The sequence below is a fragment of the Diceros bicornis genome, chromosome 31 (genome assembly GCF_020826845.1).
Source record: "Diceros bicornis minor isolate mBicDic1 chromosome 31, mDicBic1.mat.cur, whole genome shotgun sequence".
Classification (NCBI taxonomy): domain Eukaryota; kingdom Metazoa; phylum Chordata; class Mammalia; order Perissodactyla; family Rhinocerotidae; genus Diceros; species Diceros bicornis.
Genome location: NC_080770.1, coordinates 15292274 through 15315671, shown reverse-complemented (window position 1 = coordinate 15315671; position 23398 = coordinate 15292274). Strand labels below are relative to the sequence as shown.

The window sequence follows — 23398 nt, the reverse complement described above, 5'->3', positions numbered from 1 at the left end:
CAACCAAAGAATGTGACTGCCCTTACTATATAAATAATAAGCTATTGTTTTGTAATTATTCAAAGATGCAAAATTTAGCCTAGTAGAAAAAAATTCAAGTAACTGAGAAAACACTTAACAATACTTGGGACAGGTAAGAAAAATAAATTTACATCCTATAGCATGTTATCATTGATAAAGCTCTTTTGCATTCCATGTCTCTTTATCATAGCAAGGCAGAAATTTTTACTGACGTGAAAACTGAGGCAGAGAATTTCTGGCTCAAGATCATAGGGCTAATAAAGAAATTGCTGGGGGGCAGGGACCATAGCATAGTGGTTGAGTTTGGTGCACTCTGCTTCGGCGGCTGGATTCACAGGTTTGGATCCCAGGTGTGGACCTACACCACTCGTCAGACATGCTGTGGCAGCAACCCACATACAAAATAGAGGAAGACTGGCACAGATGTTAGCTCAGGGCAAAACTTCCTCAGCAAATAAACAAAAGAAATTGCTGGAACCTCAATCTACATTTTTTGCCTCAGTGTGTCTTTGTAATTATGAAATCTGGTTCATGTGTTAAGGGAACAAGCCAAAAGCCCAAATGATGATTTCAAGGAACTTCTGAATTGATGAGGCTCAAGTTTTACTCTACTTGGGAAACCCTCATCCTGTTGAGAACTTTCTTCAGAGCCTCTTCACTTCCTTGTTTCTCAGGCTGTAGATCACTGGGTTCAGTATAGTGATCACTATGGTGTAAAATACTGACACAATCTCGTCCTCCACAAGGGATTTGCCCATTTTAACCTTCAAGTATATGAATATGAATTTCCCAAAGAAAAGAGCCACTGCAGTCATGTGAGAAGCACAGATAGAGAAAGTCTTGGTTTTCCATCTGCCATACGAATCTTCAGAATAGCCTGGGTGATGAACAGGTAGGATATAAGAATCACTGAAATGCTGGTTGTAATGACCAAGAAAGCTAAGAGGTAGATCAATTGTTCCTGTGGTCTGGTCTCACTACAGGCAAGCTTCAGCAGGGGTGGGAAATCACAAAAGAAGAAGTCCACACGGTTGGACTTACAGAAGGAGATCGAGAATGTACACCCAGTGCGAATCATAGAATTGACCATGGCACCAGCAGATGCCCCAGCGACTAGGCCCAGGCGGGTCTGTGGTGTCATGGCAGTGGCATAGAGGAGAGGGTTACATATGGCCACATAATGGTCACAGGCCATCACTGCCAAAAGGAAACACTCACTACTAGCACAGAGCGTGAAAAAGAAGAACTGAGTGTCACAGTGCTCATAGGTGATGACCATCTTATCAGTACCCACGGTTGCAAGCAACTGAGGGACAATAACAGAGGAGTAACAAGTGTCCAGGAGGGAAAGGTGGCTGAGGAAGAAGTACATGGGAGTCTGGGGTCGAAGGTCACTCTGAATCAGCACTATCATGCCCAGGTTGCCCACCATGGTGATGAGATAAAGGACCAGACACACAAAGAAGAGACCCATCTGCAGCTCTGCCCACAGCTGGAATCCTATTAGAATGAAATATGTCACCACAGTGCCATTCTTTGTCGTGAATCCTAGGTTGCCCACTGAAATAAAAAAAATAAAGTCTCACTGGAGATAAATTAAGGTGAATATGCCTTGATATGATCATTTTCAGTAACAATAATAATCTTTTAGACTTGTAAAGCACTTTACATTTTTTGAAAACTTTATTTCAATTGATCTTTCAGAAATCCTTGGCAGGGCATAGTGTTAATCGCATTTTTGAGAGAAAAATATGAGGGTCAAAGAAGTGAAGTGACTAGCTCAAGATTTTATAAGGTGACCAAAAGGTACAAACTTCCAGTTACAAGGTAAGTAAGTGCTAGGGATATAATGTACAACACGATGACTATAGTTAACACTGCTGTATGGTATATATGAAGTTGTTAAAAGAATAGATCCAAGAGTTCTCATCACAAGAAAAAAATATATTTTTCTTTTTCCTTTTTTTTTGTATCTATATGAGATGATGGATGTTAACTAAACTTACTGTGGTAATCATTTCATGATATACATAAGTCAAATAGTTATGCTGTACACTTGAAACTTATACAGTACTGTATGTCAATTATATCTCAATAAAACTGGGGGAAAAGGATTTCATAGTTAGTAAAAAGGCAAAGCCAGACAGAGGAAATGAACAGACACTTCTCCAAAGAAGATATACAGATGGCCAATAGGCACATGAAAAGATGTTCAGCATCACCAATCATCAGGGAAATGCAAATCAAAACAACACTAAGATATCACCTCACGCCCGTTAGAATGGCTATAATCACCAAGACAAAAAAACAACAAGTGTTGGAGAGGATGTGGAGAAACATGAACCCTCATACACAGCTGGTGGGAATGCAAACTGCTGCAGCCTCTATGGAAAACAGTGTGGAGATTCCTCAAAAAATTAAAAATAGAAATACCCTATGATCCAGCTATCCCATTACTGGGAATCTATCCAATGAACCTGCAATCAAGAATCCAAAGAGGCTTATGCACCCCTATGTTCATTGTAGCATTATTCACCATAGCCAAGAAGTGGAAGCAACCTAAGTGTCCCTCAACTGACGACTGGATTAAGAAAATGTGGTATATATATATACAATGGAATACTACTCAGCCATAAAAAAAGACAAAATTGTCCCATTTACAACAACATGGATGAGCCTGGAGCGTATTATGTTAAGTGAAATAAGCTAGAAAGAGAAAGACAAACACTGTATGATCTCACTCATATGTGGAATATAAACCAACACATGGACAGAGAAAACTGAATTGTGGTTACCAGGGGCAGTGGGGGTGGGAGGTGGGCATCTGGCAAGGGGTGAAGGGAGTCATATATATGGTGATGGACAAACAAAAATGTACAACCCAAAATTTCACAATGTTAAAAACCATTAAAACATCAATTAAAAAAAAAAAAAAAAAAGGCAAAGCCAGAGCTAGAACTCAGTTCCTTAGACATTTCCAAACTTCTGCAAGTTCCAAATTAGAAACTATCCTCGGCTTCACTGCAGCGCCAAAAATCACCGTGGGCTTTGAAATCAGACCTAGGTTAAAATCCCTTGAGATCTTAGGAAAGTTAATTCATCCTTTTGAAAATCAGTCTCCTTCTTGGTTTAACGGGGGTTGCAATACCAAAGTCACAATATTATTGTGAAGGACATAACAGACTATGCCTAGCACATGGTCTGACTCACACATAGAATTATTCTTTCTAAATTCTGCAATAATATGAGTAACATGCTTTTAAGGTCATATACATTCTGGAATCTTCTTATCTCCAAGTCCACAGCCCCTTGGAGTCCCAATATCAATTTTCTCTTTGTTTGTGGTTGTTTTTGATGTACATGTGACCACAACGGAGTTGGATGCAAGAAAGTGAGCCGTGAAGAGCAAGCACTGTTAGAATCTCTACAACCTGTTGCCTGCCAAGCCGCTTCTTCACCTCTGTTTCTGCCAAGCAGCGTGGCCTGGTTTCCAAGTTCTCTTCTTATTCCAAAGGACCTGTCCCATTTTTTTAAATGACAGATCATTATCAATCAGTGAGGTACATGAATCAAGCCTTTCCCGAATTAGCCTGCAAAGCTCGTTAAGGGACAAAGCTGTCACACTGAGTTTAGAATTCTAATACAGAAGGAGTTCTTGCCGGGTATTTGGACCATCCTGTCTCTCCTTTGGATGCTGATAATTTGGGGCAATGGAAACACTGAATGTGCACTTCAAAGGTGATTCTTCTTGTCCTCCTTCCATCCTTGAAATAAAATCTGAATTTGAGAAAGCTCTCATAGGATTTCAGATAATGAGAAAATGAAACTTTGATCAATGTTTGGCAAAAGCTGATCTACTGATGAAATAAAGGTTAGCATCTGGTGTTTTCCCCCCACTGAGTTCCTGATAATGTAAATACTTAGAAGGATTTTTTTTCTTCCCTTAGGGTCCAATTTAATACTGGCCTTTGACCAAAACAATGACTTGCTGTGTTCTAAAAGGAATTCACACAAATCACCTCAACCAAAGAGGAAAAAATGAGAGAGACAGAGAGAGAGAGTATATTTATTTTCTTCATTCAACAAAAATCTACTGCCAATTTACAATGTGCCAGGCACTCGTCCAGATGCTCAGAACAAAACAAAGATCTCTGCCTTTGTGGAGCGGCCATTCTAGCAGAAGAGCCAGGCGTATTTAATATATTTTTTTAAAGTATACTTTCTATTATGTTAGAAAATGCTAAGTGCTATAAAAAATTAAAAAAAAAAATAGCAGGGGGGCAATTGGGAGCCAAAGCAAGGGGAAGGATATTAACAAGGACTGTCAGGGAAGGTTCATTGAAAAGGTGACATTTTAGCAGAAATGCTGGGGATCAGGTGACTATTCAGGCTTATTTGCACACGTCACTTATCCGCAAACAACAGAAAATGAAGATACAAATCACCACCAATGGACTACTCCACTCCCATTACAAAATATACAGAGTTCTTCAAGTCCTTGTGGAACACTTTCAAGGCAGCTTTGTTCAGACATGTCAACCTCCTAAGGCAGAGAGAAGCCCCTGAGGGATTAGAGGCTTTATCAGCCTGCGATCACTCAATGTAAATGCAAGGCTGGAATCCCAACAATATAGCATAGTGGCTAAAAAATGCTCTGAAGGCATACAGAGCTTGCTCCAAATTTAGACTCAATCATTTCTGTTTGTGTGACCTTGGGCAAGTTACTTGACCTCTAAAATCTCAGTCTTGACATCTATGCAATAACAATAACAGCTCTGCTGTACTAGGAGGTAAAAGAGATAATTCATAGAAACACAGACACATTGTTGCCTAGTATGGAGTAAATTATATATAATTGTTACAAAAATGATTTTTCAACCCCTAGGTTGTTCTGCCATTTAAAAATTTAACTTATCCCCGTTTTATTGCTAAGTAAAATGAGGCTCAAAGTAGTTAAACCAACTTTCCCAAGAACACATAGTTAGTAAATGGCACCAAGACTTCTGGCTCCAAATTCATTGTGCTTTCCACATATCTACACCATGGCTCATCACTCTGGCCCAGAAAGTGGGATTCTGTAGCCCATCCTCAGGCAGCCCCACCTGGGGAGGCACAAGCCAGGAGACCCACTTCATTCCACCATTCTCTCCTGAAAGACACTTTCAGATCTCTCCTGGAGGAGGGGAGCTAGTTTCCTTTGGGTGGAGGAGGGGCAGTTGATTATGATCAGCCAGAGAGAGTGTATGGTAGGAAGGTCGGAAAAAGCATTCAGAGGCCTGAATTCAAGTCCACTTTCTGCCACAGATGTACCGTGTAAACTGAGCAACTATCTTCCCGTCTCTTGATCTGTGTCCTCACATGAGAAGGCTGCACTAAAGGACCTCAAATGCTGCATCCTGTTCTACAATATGATGGTCTCTCTTCTCCTCTTAAAGGTTCAATGAGAGAGAGAAAGAGCATATATTAATAATAATAATGAAGAATGGTATTAAGACAACACTCACTATGTGTTAGAAACTGTTCTAGTTGTTTTGCATAAACTGCCTCATTTACTTCTCACAACACCCCAACACAGGATGTTTTGTTATTATCCCTGTTTATAGACTGGGAAACAGGGGCTTGCAGAGATGAAGTAACTTGGTTTAGGTAAACCACTCAGCTGGGATTTGAAACCCAGTCTGTTGGACTCCAGGGCTGCACTCCTAATTGCTATCCCATTGCTTGTGAGTATGGTAATGATGAGTTAGCAATTAGTGAGCACCTTTTTTATGCCTAGAACCTTCTAGTAGCTCTATATACATTACCCTCTACATTTGGGCAAGGAGGAGAGTAACATAAGTTAACAAAAGATATTGGAAATTGACTCCAGTTCTGAGTTGGAAACATTTCACGTATTCTCTGTTTTGTGGTGTCACCTTTATTCATCATGTCTTGTCTGCAGGGATGGGAGAGTAGAAGAGATGCCCAGGGCAACCATCAGAATCAAACTCTAAAGAGGAATGTGCAGCCCCCAAGGAAACATCAACCCCAGCACAGGTCTAAGTGGCAAGACAAAAGTCATGTGAACCAACCTTGCCCCTGGGTCCTCATTATCATCTGCCTACCTGTACTTTCCCTTTGCCCAAATCTCAGTCCTCATTTTTAATTTATTTTATCTTGCTGCATGTCGTGCATTTTTATAAACCATTTAAATCTCTTTTGGAAAGAGACATTGATGAATAAGTAAATATAAAATAAAATTGCCTGTTTGTCAGATGCCAGGATAATCAGAATGATCAGCTCTGACAGCATCAGACTAGTAATAGAGCTGCCAGAAGACTTTGCCAAATGGGTTCTGGAAAGACAGTGCACAAACAGGGATTCAACTTAAATCAGACTGATCTATGGATGATAAAGAAAGGCAGATGCTCAAGGGAGAATATATGAAACCTTAGGGAATTCTCTGGGTCTGTGCTACTGCAGCCAGCTCCTGAAATCTTCATAAACCCAAACCCGAAGATAGAGACCTGGGCCTCCATTTTGAGACAGTGAGCAGCATGGAGGGTCTCCTAACTCAAAACACACCTTAATGTGATCCTTCTGAGCATCAAATATGTCAATTTTGCAATGGGCAGGGGAAACTTTTAAGGAAAACCAAGGTTGCCCAGTGTTTGCTGATCTTCAGAGGAGCTGAGAAGTTTGGTTCTGTCCAAGAACAGTTCCACTTTTTCTTGTGATGCATTGTCTAAATTCTTGAACTAGTCCAAAATGATAGATAAATCTAGATAGAGCATCCAATCAGTTTTTTAATGATTAAGATTAGAGAAAACAACCAGCAGCTCCACAAAATCTCCAGGCAGAGAGAAGAACCACGGATCAGTGTGGCCTCAGAGAAAATACTTGGTCTCAGGCAATTTAGATAAACTAAGTTGCTGAGATTTATAAATAGAACTCGGAAGCAGCAGTTTCCTGTTTTTGAAGCCCCAAAAATAGTTGAAATTGCTGGCTTTTAAGGATGCACAGGAAGAAAGCGAATCCTTGATACCATTATGAACCCATCATACTCCACGGTATTGAGCAACATCTGCGTTTAACATTCTCAGTGATCCGTTATCTAACTGTTGATCAGGCACAGAAATATTATGCTTCCCGCCAGACCTCTCCTGGTGGACCTCTGTAACTCTAGATTATCTCTCCCCAGCATGATTCATGTCTGCTCAAGACCCACAGCCTCATTTTATGTCAGCCAATGGTAAACACACCTAAGACATGTAATTCTCCCACATTGGAAAGCTAAAGGAAAAAGACCTTGAGATCATCTGTTCTTTGAGATTATTAATGCTAATGCTCCAAATCCCCAAAACCTCCACCAAACCTCAGAAAACTAACAGGGGCTTCAGAAGAGAGAAAGTCCAGCAGACTTCCGTGTTTAACAGGCTCCACTTGTCATCTTGGAGCAGAGAAAACACTGGACCAGGAGCCAAAAGGCTACTATGGATCCAACAAGAAAATGTACAGGAAGATGATTCTAAAAGTAAAAAGTTTGCATTTGGAAGGAATTGTTATAAGCGCCCAGACACCAGCTTTATAATAGCTTTATAACACTGCTGGAAAATATATAGCCATGGATCTGACGAGTGTTTATATAGTTCAGCAAAACTAATCTGCTTAGATGCTCCAAGTCAAGTTTAAAGTTATTTTAAAATAGTGAGGTATACAGGTTGTATGATGTGTGTAAAGTTACATAGCCATTGCCCTCAATTGGTAATATGTAACAAAGATTTATAAAGGATCTGCCTTTACACTCTGTGCCAGGAAGTATGCTGGACACTGGGGATGTAATGATGACTATATAGAACTAAACAGACATAGATGAGAGTGATTTTCCCTCTCCCACTACAATAGAACTGATGTCATCTGCTTGTGACAACTTGAAGAGGAAAAGAGAATAAAGGAATGAGGCACAAGATGCTTTGACTTCCACTCAAAGTGTCAGGGTGGACTTGGGTCCTCAGAGTGTTTAAATAGTGAGAAAACATATTTTGTCCTTCCACCTACACTCTGTTCAGGTAAAGAAGCAGCTCAACCTAGAAATGAAGACAGAGTCTCTATTTGAAAGCTCCTCCTTTCCCCAGAAACTTGTTTGGAATAAACTTTAGTTGGTCATTTCCTAGTTGAATTTAAACTCATAAAGACAGGAAAATATTCTCCAGCGAGGCTCATTGAACATAGCAGAAAGGCAGAACAAGCATGGCGTCACAGAACCAGTATGTTTTGAGGTTCTATCACAGTGCAGTCAAATTCCAGCCAGTTGCTTAAATTCTCTGACTGTAGCTCTTTCATCTATGAGATGAACATGAATACTGCCTAACTCACAGAAGTGTTGTGAGGATGAAATGAGACGACATAGTGTGTGTTCAACAAAGTTTTGTTCTGCTGCATACAATGGAAGGAGTGAATTGCCCCTCCCAAAAATTACAAATTACTTTCATGATCCCTCACTTCAGAACACAGTACACCCATGATCTCATTTGATCCCCACACAATCCATTTTCAGATGAGGAAAGTGGGACTCAGAGAAGTCAACTTACTTCATCAAAGATCAGACAGCTAGGAAGAAAAGCAGCCAGAACTGGGACCCAGAACCCTTTCCACTACACCACGCAACCCCTCATCATAGTGGTCCTAGTGATACAGATTCCTTGCCTGAAGATGCGAGGTATGGGGGGAAAGACCTGAAAAGTTGAACTCTTGAGGTTCTTCCCCACTGTGTGATCCTACAATAAACTTCTAGAATGGCATATAAAGTCTGTCTAAATGCTGACTTCAAATCTCTTACACTTCTCCTTCACCAATGCCTGCTCACCCTGACCCACTTGCTCCCTGACCTGAGTGTGCAGTAGCATCCTTGGAAAGGAGTCTCTAAAGGTCATGGTTCTGCCCTTCTGCCTTCATACAGATGAAGTAGAGATGAGGAAAGAGAGGCCCCAAGATGAGGTGGATCTTTCCCAGAAGCAAATGGACAGGCGGAAAGGTTGGAAGTGATTAGAGCCCAGATCTCCTGCAGCCTGACAAGACACTCTTTCTACTTCCTGCACTGTTCCTCCTTTTTCAGAGTCTTAGCACTCCTTTTCTGATACCCAGAACTACTCAAGCTCTCTGCTTCTCAGAGAGTGTGAGAATAGATGAACCACCTTCCTTTAAAGAGAGATTGGAGGGGAAAGGAGTCATGGCGATGGGGATACCTAGACAGAGCCAGCCTCACAAAGCATGAGCATTTAGTCTCTAGCTCTGGATGGGGCTCTTTCATCCTCTAATTTCCTAAGAGCTTCTCCCCTAGTCAGCCTCCAGCTGACCAGTCCTAAATGAGAGACCTTGATTCTCTATGCCTGAGGGATGGCTCAGCCAAGCACCCACAGAGAGTAGATTCACGGACTCTGGACTGCAGGGATATAGATTTACCTCCCATCCACAGCAGAAATCTCCTCTACAGCATCGCTGATGGCTGATCCTTGAACTAACAGTGACCCTTCCTGACCAATCATTTATGAAGCCTGAACAATTTCAATGATGGGGAAATTACTCCCACAGAGGAGCTCATTCTGTTTTAAAGCCTGCCTATAACTTCCAGCTCTCTCTGTAATGTCAGTACCACCACATTCCAAAGTCCTGCCAGAGTTTTGCAAGTTTCTTAGAGATTCAACAAGAGTTGCTGCTTGCTCTTTTTCTTTTCTCGATAGACACACTTTCATTTAAATAGCCTCCTTAGTTTTCCACATGGTCTCACCTACCTTGTCTCTTCTGACTCTGAAAACAATCATCTGAGGCAGGTAGAAGAGTCATTATCAGTCCCATGTTAAAAATGAGGAAATTGAGACCCAAAGATGCTAAATGTCTTGCATCACTCCAAGGGGGAAGGGAAACGAATATCTCCCAGTGCATTGTGCTCCCCAGCAAACCACATTAGCTTTGACCCTACTTTCTAAAGAAAAAAGAGATAAGCCCATTTTAGATGAGAAGAAACCAAGATTCAGGTTGTCAAGTACATTTTGAATCTGCACTGTGGTTCATTTTCTCTCTGATCTACTACACCCATACTTACCTTCAGCAGGACCAAGAGGACCTTCCCCAATCTAGAAGACTGGGCTGGGTTGGAGCAAAATGTGGTGTCTAAGTGGGGCATTTGGGGACCAGAGGAATAAACATCTTCAGCACCTGCAGCTCGCGAGCCCTAGCATCCGCAAGAGCACCATTAATAGGCACCTGTATATCTGCCCTATCCTGGGTGCTCCAGGAAGGCAATTAGAAGACCGGGGCAGGGGGATTTGTCATTGATTGGGACGCTCTAATCAGACCCTAAGCTTCTAATTAGGTTTTCCTGATTCTCAGAAGAGAGAAACCTTCAGAAAAGGGCTGCTGCAAAGTTAGCTTTCTCAATTCCTCCCCACTCAACCATTACCCTGTGTAGCAGTCCCCACCATAATATAATCTTATTTTTAGGATGGAGGGAGATACCTCCACATTCTGCTCTCTGAGGAGTTGCTATCATCTCAAGGTGACCTCTTCTCACTAATATTATATATGGGGCACAAGTGAAGAAAGTGATTATGTGAAGTCCCAGCAGTCTGCTTACTCATTTACCCAACTAATGTTAATTATCTACATATTAAGTACTTAGAGTGGTTCCTAGTGCACCATATTAGTTTTACTATGTCTAATTCATTGACTCTTCACAATAATTCTCTGAGGTAGATATGATTATTATTCTACTCTACCAGTGAGTAAACTGAGACTCAGAGAGGTTAAATAACCACCCACGGTCACAAAGGTAGAAAGGGGAGAAGCTGAGATTGGGACCAGAAGAGGCTGGCTCCCAACACCTTGCTCTTCACCACTATCCTGTACTTCCTGATGTCAGTTAGCTGATTGTAAAAACAGCCATTTAGGGTAGAAAATTTGGACAATGTCAAAAAAGCACAAATGAAGACATTTAAACCACTATAACCACACCACTACAATAAGCACTGTTAACAGTTTGAGGGAAAGGCACTAGAACACAGTTACTTTGCACATAAGCTCTGGCAGTAGGCTGCTTGGATTCAAATGGGTCCTCCTCTACCTTGGAAGTTTAAGTAAGTTATGTCACTTCTCTAAACCCATATCCTGAGATGGACATGGAGGTTAAAGATGATACATATAAAACATATAGAACAGAGCTTGGTATTCTTAATATATCTCCAGAAATTTTTCTATAGACATTTTTTTTTTTAATCTGGATCAAAATTTACACACTATTTTTATTTTTTGGAAGTCACAGTGGTTTATAACATTGTGTAAATTTCAGATGTACATTATAATATTTCAGCTTCTTGATAGACTGCATTGTGTTCACCACCAAAAGTCTGGTTTCCATCTGTCACCATACATATGCGTCCCTTTACTCCTCTCACCCTCCTCCAACCCCCTTCTACTCTGGTAACCACTAATCTGTTATCCTTATCTACGTGTTTGCTTATCTTCCACAAGTGTGAAATCATGTGGTATTTGTCTTTCTCTGTCTGACTTATTTCGATTAGCATAATACCTTCAAGGTCAGTCCATGTTGCCAGAAATGGCACAATTTCATCTTTTTTATAGCTGAGTAGTATTCCATCATGTATATATACCACATCTTCTTTATCCACTCATTCATTGATGGGCATTTAGGTTGCTTCCAAGTCTTGGCTATTGTGAATAATGCTGCAATGAATATAGAGGTGCATATATCTTTTTGAATTAGTGTTTTCATGATCCTTGGATAAATACACAGAAGCAGACACTATTTTTATACTGTTCCATTAGGGTGAGTTAACAAGAGAAAATTTAACTGTTATAAAATTACTCAAGTGACAGAGAACTACAGTTCGCTGCAATACCCTGGAAAGAGACGAGACCTCTCGTTGGGTGGCTCATGTTGTCGAAAACTATACCCTGAGACTCTATGTACTAAAAATCTAGGCAACCACAAGAAAAGAGAAAACTAACTCCCAAATGCCACAAAACTGCCGAGACTTCCGTCGTCTGATATACCACATGCACTTGAAGAATCTCAAGGGCAGTCATGATAATCTGAAGGCAGAAGACAACTGCAAATTTTCTGGAATGTGGCAATCCCCAAAACTGTCGGCTAGAGGAGAGACCCTTAGGGGGGAGGGTTGGGGGAATATATATGTTTGAGATTTAATATCCTTTGAATCTTGACAGAAAAGGAACTGATACGTATTTATGTAAATTAGAAAACATTAATAAAGATATGTGGTATTTCTCATTGCTGAACACAGGGCACGCATACTCTAAGCCTATAACTTATAACTCTAAGCCTATATCAATCCATGAGACATGAGACCTCCCTTCCATTCATTCAATCCCTGCATTAGGCCTTTAGTTTTCCCATTTGTTATTTTATTGATTATTGCTCATGTAGAGGAAGGCTATTGATAAATATTTATTTAGATCTTTTTACCTGAAAAGCTTGCTGAACTTTACTCGTTCAAAATATGAACTCCGTGCATATATTTTTTTAAGTTATGTAATATTTCTTACCCTTATGTGTGATGGAGAAAATTTATATCACAAACACTGCTGTCCACTTAGCATTATATCCTGAACACTTTCCACCCTAGTAGTCATATGAGGTCACGTTTGCATTATACTCCACCCCATCTCAATATTTCCTAACTCCACTGCACATTCCCCAGAGATGTTCTAGTGCTGAGTCACCATTTTGTACCCCCAGCCTGATCAACAGTAAATGAGGAAGAAAACAGTAAATCTGCTTCTGCCCCCAAGTGCTAAACTCTCAAATCACTCCCAGATTCCACCATCATCCACCAACACAGCTGGATGGAACAGATCTCCTCATCTGCTACTTTGTACATATGACACCAACACCCACCACCAATGATGTGGCCCTGCTCACCAGGAAGTCCCCTCATTCCCTTATGCTCGGTTCCACACAGACCCACCCCCAACTCATGCCAGCAGAAAATAGTTTATATCCCTGAACCTCTGTTGAGGTCTGAGATTGAAGCCCTTATTTCAGGAGAAGTTCCTCAGCTTCCTGTGCAGATCAGGGGCCCTTCTCAACTCCACCCATGCAACATCCAAGAACTAAAAGCAAGTGCATGCGCTGGGAGATGCTTACATTTGAATCCTCACTACTCATGTCCAAAATATCCAATCACCCCCAAATAATTGTGTTCACTGTGATATTTTCAATTCATTTTTTATGAAATAACAGTACCGTGACCATAGATGTGTGTAGATATTAATGATATTTCCTTGAAATGACTTCCTAGAAGCAGAACTATGGGGAGAAGGACATTTTTGTTTTTAAGGGTCTTCATATAAATTAGTAAAACTGACTTCAGGGTGCTCCCCAGAGCTCCACAGTGTATGAGGGAGCTTGTTTCCCAGCACCTCTTCCAAAGTAGATATTACAATCTTCTTTAAATATTTGGTGATATGAAAGCAAAAGGTAGCTCAGGACTACAGAAATTGTAATTTTTTATTTCTTGTGATGTTAAACATTTTTCATTTGTTTACTTAGCCACTTTTATTTCTTCTTTTGTCAATTTAGCATTCAAATTCTTTGCCCATTGTTATAGTGAGATATTTGACTTTTCTGATTGAACTATAGAAACATTAAAGATCTCTCCTTTCATTTGTTTGACAAATATTTTTTGAGTGCCTAGTATATGCCAGAACCATTCTAGGCACTGGAGATACAGCAGTGAACAAAACAGATGAACTTGCTGCCCTCAAAATTAGTGTTATAAAGAAATAGAGCCAGGGGATGTGATGGAAACTGTGTTGGGTAGTGGGAGAGCAAGGGGACTCTTGGAAGTCAGAAAAGGTCTCCCTGATGAGGCATTTACACTGGGACATGTATGAAAAGAAGACACAACAGCATTTTCTTGCGTGGAAAGCATTTCAGACAGAGGGAACAGCAAATACAAAGGCCCTGAGTAAGGAATAAGCTGGGATCTCAAGGAACAGATACAAGGGCAGTAGGAGATGAAGAAGGGAGGTAGACAGGGGGCAGATCACATATGATATCAGGCCAGAGTAATAAATTAATTATTTTCCTAAGTACAATGGGAAGCCAATAGATGGTTTTTAATAGGGCAGTTATAGAATCTGATGTAGGTTTTAAACAATTTCTCCTGATTCTATGAGGAATATGGATTATAGAGCAGTAAGAAAATGTGGTATGTGTATATACACACACACACACACACACACACAAAATGGAAAATTATTCAACCATAATAAAGAAGGAAGTCCTGCCATTTGTGACAACATGGATGGACCTTGAGGGCACCATGCTAAGTGAGATAAGTCAGACAGAGAAAGGCAAATATTGTATGATTTTACTTATATGTGGAATCTAAAAAGACTTACTCTCGGGCCAGACCCATGGCTTTGCAGTTAAGTGCGCGCGCTCCGCTGCTGGTGGCCCGGGTTCGGATCCCGGGCTCGCACCGACGCACCGCTTCTCCAGCTATGCTGAGGCCACGTCCCACATACAGCAACTAGAAGGATGTGCAGCTATGACATACAACTATCTACTGGGGCTTTGGGGGAAAAAATAAATAAATTAAAAAAAAATTAAAAAGACTTACTCTCTATTCTGTTCCATTGGTCTATGTCACTATGTTTATGCCAGTACCATACTGTTTTGATTATTATTACTTTGTAACATTGTTTGAAATCAGGAAGTGTGATGCCTCTGGCTTTGTTCTTCTTTCTCAGGATTCCTTTGGCTGTTCAGGATCTCTTGTTGTTCCATACAAATTTTAGCATCATTTATTCTATTTCTGTGAAAAATGCCATTGGAATTTTAATAGGAATTGCATTGAAGCCAGTCTTTCTTGGTCCACTTCTTAATGTCTCTATGGGTTATGTCTACTCCACATAGTGGTATTAGAATCCCTGTATATAAATATTCAAAAGTCTATCAGGAAGAAAGAGCATCCTTAAGTATCCCAGGTACCAGATCAGTACAGCTACCTGCAGCTGCTGTGAGTGTTGGTAGCTAACAGCTCACAGCTACAGCCTTCTCTGGAGTAATGCACTCAGCCAAGAGATCCACCTCTCCTAGAAATACCTGTGGGGCCACACATCAACTCTTATGGGCACCCAAAGTCAATGGATAATCAATATGGGCTTCAAAAGACCAAATCCCTTGCCTAGAGGCAGAACTGAGTCTATGGTATAATTCACACTCCAGAGTTCCCCTAAGGATCAGGCCAAAGCTAGACTCCAACAGAAACTACGTCTTTGTTTATGTTTCCTGCCTCCTTCACTCCCTTACAGGGTTCTTCTGTGATCACTCCCTCAGTAAAATTCTGGTCCCAAAACGCCTGTCTTGGGTCTTTTTTTAAGGAACCCAACCTAAGATATATCTCTTTCCAAAGGTCAAAACAAAAGTTATAGGCTTAATATTAACTACAACAACAATAATAATTATATGATACATCAAAACACTCCAGATCCCCCCAGTGTGCCACAAAGAGAAAAAGGTAATGAATACTATACAATCACTCACTTCCATAAGTTCCCCTGGGAATGTTTAAAGGAATATTATCATTACTGGCATATTCTCCCTCCTTTTTCTCTACCTTGTCTCAATGACTACCCTACCCTCTATACCACTCCAAAAAACATTTGCAATACAATAGAACATATCCTTACTACACAGTTATCTCAATGGTTATTTAATTACAGGAAATGATAATAAATATTATACAAAAATGTATTGAAAAATAGAATTCCCTGTGCTGCCAGAAGTCCTGGTCTGTGGCTACCTCCTTTCTTTTCAATGTATTCTTGAATCATTGGACATCTGCAATTGCAAACCACCCTGGCTAGCTGATGCTTGCTAATCATCAAAGAGCTTTATTCCAACCATGTTACTCTAAAGTGAATGGGTTCCATGCCTCTCTAAGACCCCTCCAGCTGAAAGAGTTCTGATCCTACATTAATGAGTTGATGAAAGCTTACAGGGTGGAGGAGTGATTCTGCTGAAGCAGAACACAAGTTGCTAGGAGAAAGCAAGATGAGTTCTCCAGAAACTCACAATCTAGCTGGGGAGATGTGACCAACCACCTAGGAACAGCCATGAACAGTGTAAGACAAGCGGAATCAAGTGCCAAATTGTGCTTCTAACACAGGGAGTGTGGGTTTCAGAGACCAAGAAAGAGATGACAGTGAGAATAACCAGAGAAAGCTGCCTAGGAAAACTCTGCAAATAGATCTTTAAGGAAGGTGAAGTAACAAGCTACTATGGGTGTAGATTCAAATGAAAGAGGTTTAGACCACCCTTGACTCATTTCCTCCTGAACCAATAGTCATCATTCCCTATGATATTTTGAGTGACAACACAGCTACGTTTCAGTCCATGAGCTGAGACTTGAAATCACATCTAAGGATGGATGCAGTGTAAAGAGAACTTCAGAATTCCTCAGATCTGTGTTCCAGGCCAGGCACCACCATTGACTAACTTGGACAGCAGGACATTGAGGGCCCCTGGCAAAGAGGAACCATGTGTATTCCCTACAGAAATGGCAAATGAACTTTTAGACTAACGAGACTTGGGAGTTACCATGAAATCCCACAAGATTTATTTTTGTGCTCTCAATTGTGTGCAGAATATGAGATAATGAGCCCCTGCTAGAGTGTGTTCTCCCTGAGAAGATGGCTTTTCCTCGGAGCCCTGGGGGCTGTCCCAGGAGCTGATTCATGATTCAGGGACAATATTCTGCTCACTGCATCCCTCCCACAAAACCATACTCAAAAGCATTTTAAATACCCTGCTGGTTTGCATAATAAGAAGAAACCTAAAATCTGTCAGCTTCATTCCTCTATTTGAGCAATCTTAGCTGCTTTCTACAAAATGCTTCAATGACCTTAAATTACTTTGATTCCAAGCCTAAAATGAATCCAACTGGATTATTTCACCAGGTAGTTAAGATGTAATTTGACGTTGGTCTTATTGAGAAGATACTGGCTCTGAAGTGATGTTCACACAAACTAGAGAAGGTGAAGCTGTGCAGAGAATCAGGCCATTGTCATTGGATCTTGTCATTTAATGGACCATGTCTAGACTGGGGTTTCAGCTTCTGTATGAAATACACAAGACTGGGTCATTTTGGAGAGGGGGAGGTGGATCTACAGCTCTAATCTCTTTGGGCTTATGTGTCACTAGGTAAATTTTAGAAAATATAAACAGTTTCATGGGGCACAGGTGAGGACTACACAGCAGAGCTTAGACAAGAGACTTCACTGTAAATTACTGTACTTCCTGTAATGATGCTGGAGGTGGGATTAATCATATGTGCTAGAGTTTTGGCTTTGGAATAAGACAGACCTGAGTTAGAATCTGGAATTTTTCACTGACTACTCATGGGACCTTGGACAACTTACTTAACTATTCAGAGTCTTAGTTTCCTGCAAGACAAAATAATGCCTCTATCATAGGGCCATTGTGAGAATTATAGGAGGTAATGTATGTAAAATGTTTAACCTCCTGATTGGCACAGAGCAGATGCTCAATAAATGGCAACCTGTATTAGGAAAAGCAGCACAACATAGTGGTTTAGCACACAATTCTGGGGTCAGGGTGACCATGGTTAAGATCTAAACATCTTCTCTTTCTTTCTATGAAACTTCAGGCAAAATGGTTAATATTTCTAAGCCTCAGTTTCCTTAACTGTAAAATAAAGACAAATATTCCTCTCCCATAATGTTATTGTCAGGTTGACATGAAATAAACCCTTTATAGTGCTTAGTGTGGTACTTGACTCAGGGCCAGAATCAGGAAATGTTGACAATAATGTTTTGAGACAGCAATCCCAATAAGATCAGGAGAGTTAACTGTTCAGATCCTTCATTCCCTCCAGTGGACTCAACCTTCAAAGCAAGAGAAAGAAGAGTTTGGGAGAAGGTGCCAAGTTAAAGTAAGCACAGGTTTATGGGCCATCTCTTCTCTGAAGGCTGCTGCTGGTAAGACTGTCTCTCTTTCTCTACCCCCTCCAGAAATCTTTTATTTTTCTGTAGTATAAACTAGAATCAAAACATATTAGAAGTAATAATGTCAACCCAATAGCGTCCCTAGGCTTTCTTAAAATATTTCCCGGCCATAAGCCATTGTTTTCCCTCTTGTTAGCTATTCTGGGTTCAGGGATTCTGTTGTTAACTATTCTGGGTTCAGGGATTCTGTTGCCCTCTACTCTGACCCAATATAAGCTGCTGGATCCCCAAACCCTTTCTTAAATAAGGTCATATAAAACTGGGTGTCACAAGCCTAGTCTTGAAAATTTTCCTTGTGGGAAATATTCTGGAAATTGCCTTTCTGGAAAATAAGCATGCTCTACCACATTAGACAAAAATCCATTCTAAGTTCTCAAAAATCCTTGTTATGTTCCCATTTTGTTGTTGAGAATATTGAGACTCTCATCGGTTAAGCAATTTTCCCGAGAGTATACCAAAGGAGGGATATAGCACAAATAAGTGTGCCTTAACCCAAAATGTAGGAAGAAGAAGAAAAGACATGGACCACCAAAAAACTCCAAAATCAAACTTAACCCTCTTCTCCTGCGGAAGTTGAGTATTTGCCTAATAGTCTCAGAGGGGCTATGATTTTAAAAGTTGAGACTTGGGTCTGCAGTAAGGGTAATTCTCTTCCCTAAGAGGACAGCATGATGTGGTGAAAAGAGAACAGAATTTAGAGTTAGGAAGCCCCGAATTCAAATGTTGATTCTGTTTCTTCCTGAGTGTGTGGAAAGTTGGGCAATTTCCTTAACCTCTCTGAGCCACACTTAGCTAATCCATAAAATAGTCATGGCTATACCCAACTGTGGGTCTGCTGGAAGGATTAGGGCTAATGTATGAGGTGGGCCTGGCATGCGCATGGCACGAACCGAGTGTGGCTACATCTGTAGCCCAATGATGTGACACCTAATTTCTGGTTGTGTGCATTGAACAATCTCGTCCTCAAATCAGAGAGAACCCTGGGACCTCACCAAGAGATGGATGGAAAATGGAATATGACAATTTCAGAATTAGATGTTGAGATAGAGGTTGAAATTAGCTGAGTTTTCTCATAATTTGAAGGTAGGAAGGATCTGATTATCCAAAGGTAGAATTATTTGATCCCATAAATCATAAGGATGCAATAAAGTGTATGGAGGCATCAAAAAAAATTCATAGCAAAGAGCACAATGCCATCAAAACATTACTGTATGGAACTCAGATCCTCCACTTATTAAACTGGGTGATCCTAGACAAATTCATCTCCCAGATGTTCAAATTCCTCACTGGTAAAAAATAAGATAAGAATACTTGCTTGAAAGGAGGTTTGCAGTATTAAATAAGATAACATATGCAAAGCCTCAAAGTCTTTAGTGGAATGAATAGGTAAAATGTGCTGTGCACCTTCCAAGGATGACCAAAACAAAATCAGAAATAACAAACAAGATTTACTCACATAACAGGGACAAATCATAGCAGTATAGTGCGTGTGGAAAAAGAGAGAAACAAAATGGGATTTATAGCACAAGATCATGTATGTAAATTTTGCAACACCAAAATCACTACATTTTTAAAGATAGACATATTTCTAAATAAGTGTAAAAGGAATAAACATGGAAGGATGTATGTTTTGCATACACTAGATTAGACACCTATGAGGAGCAGGGAAAGGAGTGGGGATGGAGAGAGAAGGATGGAAAATAATAAAATAAAATGAAGAAGGACCTGGCCCTGATCAATAATGACATTTTTTCAGAATCTGGGGAGTATAATTAACTCAATTTTAGACTCAAGATCCCGTAATATTATGTTTAAGTAATTATAAATCACTTGAAATAGTGCCTGCATATTTTGTATACTCAGTAATGAGTAGCTAAAGAGTATGCATGTTTTTAATAATACAAATATTAGGAAAATCCTTTCAAGAGCCTCCTTTAACCCATATACCTAGACATACAAATCACAGATTGTGAAAGACAAAAGAACTTTACCGATCATATAGCCTACAGATGATAACCATGGAGTTGACCATACTAAGAGGGCCTTCCAAAGAAACTAACTCATCCCTGGACCACGTTGCTAGAGTGGGGTGGAGGGAACAGTGCTAAAAGGCCATGTTTTATATGTCAGTGCCTCTCTCCCACAAGAGACCCATGATTAGAGTGAGAGGAAACACCTGACCCAAGATTACAGTGGTAAAGATTGAAATGGAGAGAAAGACTTAATCTTCTTTTTTATTATTACTGAGATATAACTTACATATAACATTGTGTACATTTAGGGTGTACAACGTGTTGCTTTGATGCATGTGTATACTGCAGTATGATTACCACCATAGCATTAGCTAACATCTCTTTCATGTCCCATAATATCATGTTCTTTGTGGTGAGAACAATTAAGAACTAGTCTCTTAGCAACTCTAAAGTTTATAAAACAGTATCGTTGACTGTAATCACTGTGCTGTGCGGTAGATCTCCAGAACTTGTATCTACTAGTTACAAGTTTGTACCCTTAAACAACCTTTTTTAATACCATCTGACTAAGAACTATTTTTACCACATTTTGAATAATTATATAATAAGCAAAATATATCAATGGGTAATATGAGTGAATAGTCGACATTAAAAACAGATTCATCATCGTGCAAATTCTGAAAGGCTTTTGTGAGAAGAAAGGATTAAAATTATTGTATCTGGAAGAGGTAAAACTAAATCCAATGTGTGGAAGATAAAGAGAGACAATCTAGATCCAAAAAGAGAATTAACAAGTAGAACTGTCCGCCAATGGAGGCTCATACAGGTGGATAAACATGGAGGGTACGCAGTTGAGGAAACTCCAGCATCCGATGGGGATTAGAACACGTGCTGACTAGATTCCTTCCAAATCTATGTGTCTCTTATCTTCACAGAAATTTCCTAATATAAACCAGAGTTAATTTGAATCAGAAACACTAACTCATGGCTCAGCTCCAAAAAATGCAGGAGAAGAACATAGATGCCCAGGAAGAATCAGCCAGGTACAGGATTTCTCAAAAACAAGATCTATAATTTGGCCCAGAAATATAAACTTAACTTCTACCATAGACAGAAGGAACCTGTCCTTCAATTCCGGTTTTTTTTTTTTTTCTTTCGTCTCATCCTCAGATCTATAGTCCACATTGAATCCATGGCCAAGAATAATCTCACCACAGTGACCGATTTCATTCTCATGGGCTTTATTGACTACCCCAAGTTAGAGATTCCACTGTTCCTGATGTTTCTGAGTTTGTATCTGGTCACCCTTCTGGGGAATGTGGGGATGATCATTCTGATCCTAGTGGATGTCCAACTCCACACTCCAATGTATTTCTTCCTGAGTCACCTCTCCCTGCTAGATGCCTGCTACACCTCGGTCATCACCCCTCAGATCCTGGCCACGCTGCCCACAGGTAAGACGATCATCTCCTATGGCCAATGTGCTGTCCAGTTCTTTTTCTTCACCTCTTGTGCAGGTACTGAGTGTTTTCTGCTATCAGTGATGGCCTATGACCGCTATGTCGCTATTAGCAACCCACTGCTCTACAGTGTGGCCATGAACCCCAGAATCTGCTGGAGTTTGGTGGTGGGAGCCTATGTCTGTGGGATGTCAGGGGCCATCGTGCGTACCACATGCATCTTCACCCTCCCCTTCTGCGACAACAATCAGCTCAACTTCTTCTTCTGTGATGTCCCACCTCTGCTGAAGCTCGCCTGCAGTGACACAACAAACACTGAGGTTGTCCTTGTCCTGTTTGGAAACTTCATGATTTTGACCAATGCCATGGTCATCCTGATTTCCTACCTGCTCATCATCAAGGCCATTTTGAGGGTGAAGTCTTCAGGTGGCAGGGCCAAGACTTTCTCCACATGTGCCTCTCACCTCACTGCTGTGGCCCTTTTCTTTGGGACCCTCGTATTCATGTATCTGCGGAGCAGCTCAGGCAAATCCCCAGAGGAAGACAAGGTCGTGTCAGTCTTCTACACTGTGGTCATCCCCATGCTGAACCCTCTGATCTACAGCCTGAGAAACAAGGATGTGAAAGCAGCTTACAAAAAGATCACTGGTAGATTCCAGGGGTCCCAGAGCATGTAGGTGTGAGTGAGAAGACCACTCCTCTTGGTCCATTTTCTTTCCATATCAATATCTCTAGTAGGCACCAGCACTATATGCAACTTTTACCCACAAACAGAGAGAAGGTAGACAAGTGCCACCAGGCACACAACAAAAACTGCAAATGTATTAAGTGCGCGCGCTCCGCTGCGGCGGCCCGGGGTTCGCTGGTTCGGATCCCGGGCGCGCACCGACGCACTGCTTGGTAAGCCATGCTGTGGCGGCGTCCCATATAAAGTGGAGGAAGATAGGCACCGACGTTAGCCCAGGGCCGTCTTCCTCAGCGAAAAAAAGAGGAGGATTGGCGGATGTTAGCTCAGGGCTGATCTCCTCACAAAAAAAAAAAAAAAAAAAAACAACAAAAAAAAAACTGCAAATGTAGTAAAATTTGTCTCCAGAAATTCCATGGTACTTTTTTCTTCTCCCCCTCTCCCACCTCCAGTCCATTCCTTAGCGCCCAAAAGTCTCATGCTACACTCTGATATCACAACATATAGAATCTTCAAGACACTTAACAATACCTGATATCTATGTTTGCTTTTTATCCCTGCCCTCTGTAGAATGCAAGGTCCATGGAAGCAAAGACTGTCTGCTATTTTTAGTGCATCTCATGACTTATAGTAGGTGCTCAATAAATATCTGTTGAAAAACAGAATGAAGAAATAAATGAATAGGACTTTCTTTTCTGAAAATACGGTGGACTAGGATTTTCTAATTAACCTCGCCCCTGAAAAAAAGGTAAAAAATAAATAAAAATATGAAGAGATACAACAAATTCAAGATTAAAATCCAAGGGAAAATCAGAACCCTAAGAAGTAAGCAGAGTGTTAAAGCTCTTTGCCATCGAGAGTATCTCCTTATAAGAATATTTTTGTTGGTAGTCATGTCATCTAGTCAATTCCATTTCCCAGCAACATTCTGTATAGCAGAGCAGAACCCTGCCTGTTTTTTTTCTGCCAACCTCTCACCTTCTGGTGCTATATCAGACAATGCTCTTCTGCTATTCATAAGATTTTCACAGCCAATTTTTTTTTAAGTGGGTGGCCAGGTCCTTCTTCCTAGTCTGTCTTAGTCTGGAAGCTCTGCCAAAACCTGTCCACCACAGGTGACCCTGCTGGTATTTGAAATACTGGTGGCATAGCTTCCAGCGTCACAGCAATACCGACAGACAGGTGGTGTGGTTCCCTGACTCGGGAAA

At 40.7% G+C, this 23398-nt stretch overlaps 1 protein-coding gene and 1 pseudogene across 1 annotated transcript; one reads left to right on the top strand and one right to left on the bottom strand.

Annotated features, from left to right (window-relative positions):
- Positions 1-624: 624 nt before the first annotated feature.
- LOC131395324 (olfactory receptor 9I1-like) lies at positions 625-11952 on the bottom strand (annotated as a pseudogene).
- A 9285-nt stretch (positions 11953-21237) lies between these two features.
- Positions 21238-22182, top strand: LOC131395573 (olfactory receptor 9I1-like). Its single transcript, XM_058527429.1, has one exon. The coding sequence runs from the start codon at positions 21238-21240 to the stop codon at positions 22180-22182; it is 945 nt and encodes a 314-aa protein (XP_058383412.1).
- The last annotated feature ends 1216 nt before the right edge of the window (positions 22183-23398 follow it).

Coding starts and splice junctions, on each gene's coding strand:
- LOC131395573 (XM_058527429.1), top strand. CDS start 21,238: ATGGCCAAGAATAATCTCACCACAGTGACCGATTTCATTCTCATGGGC.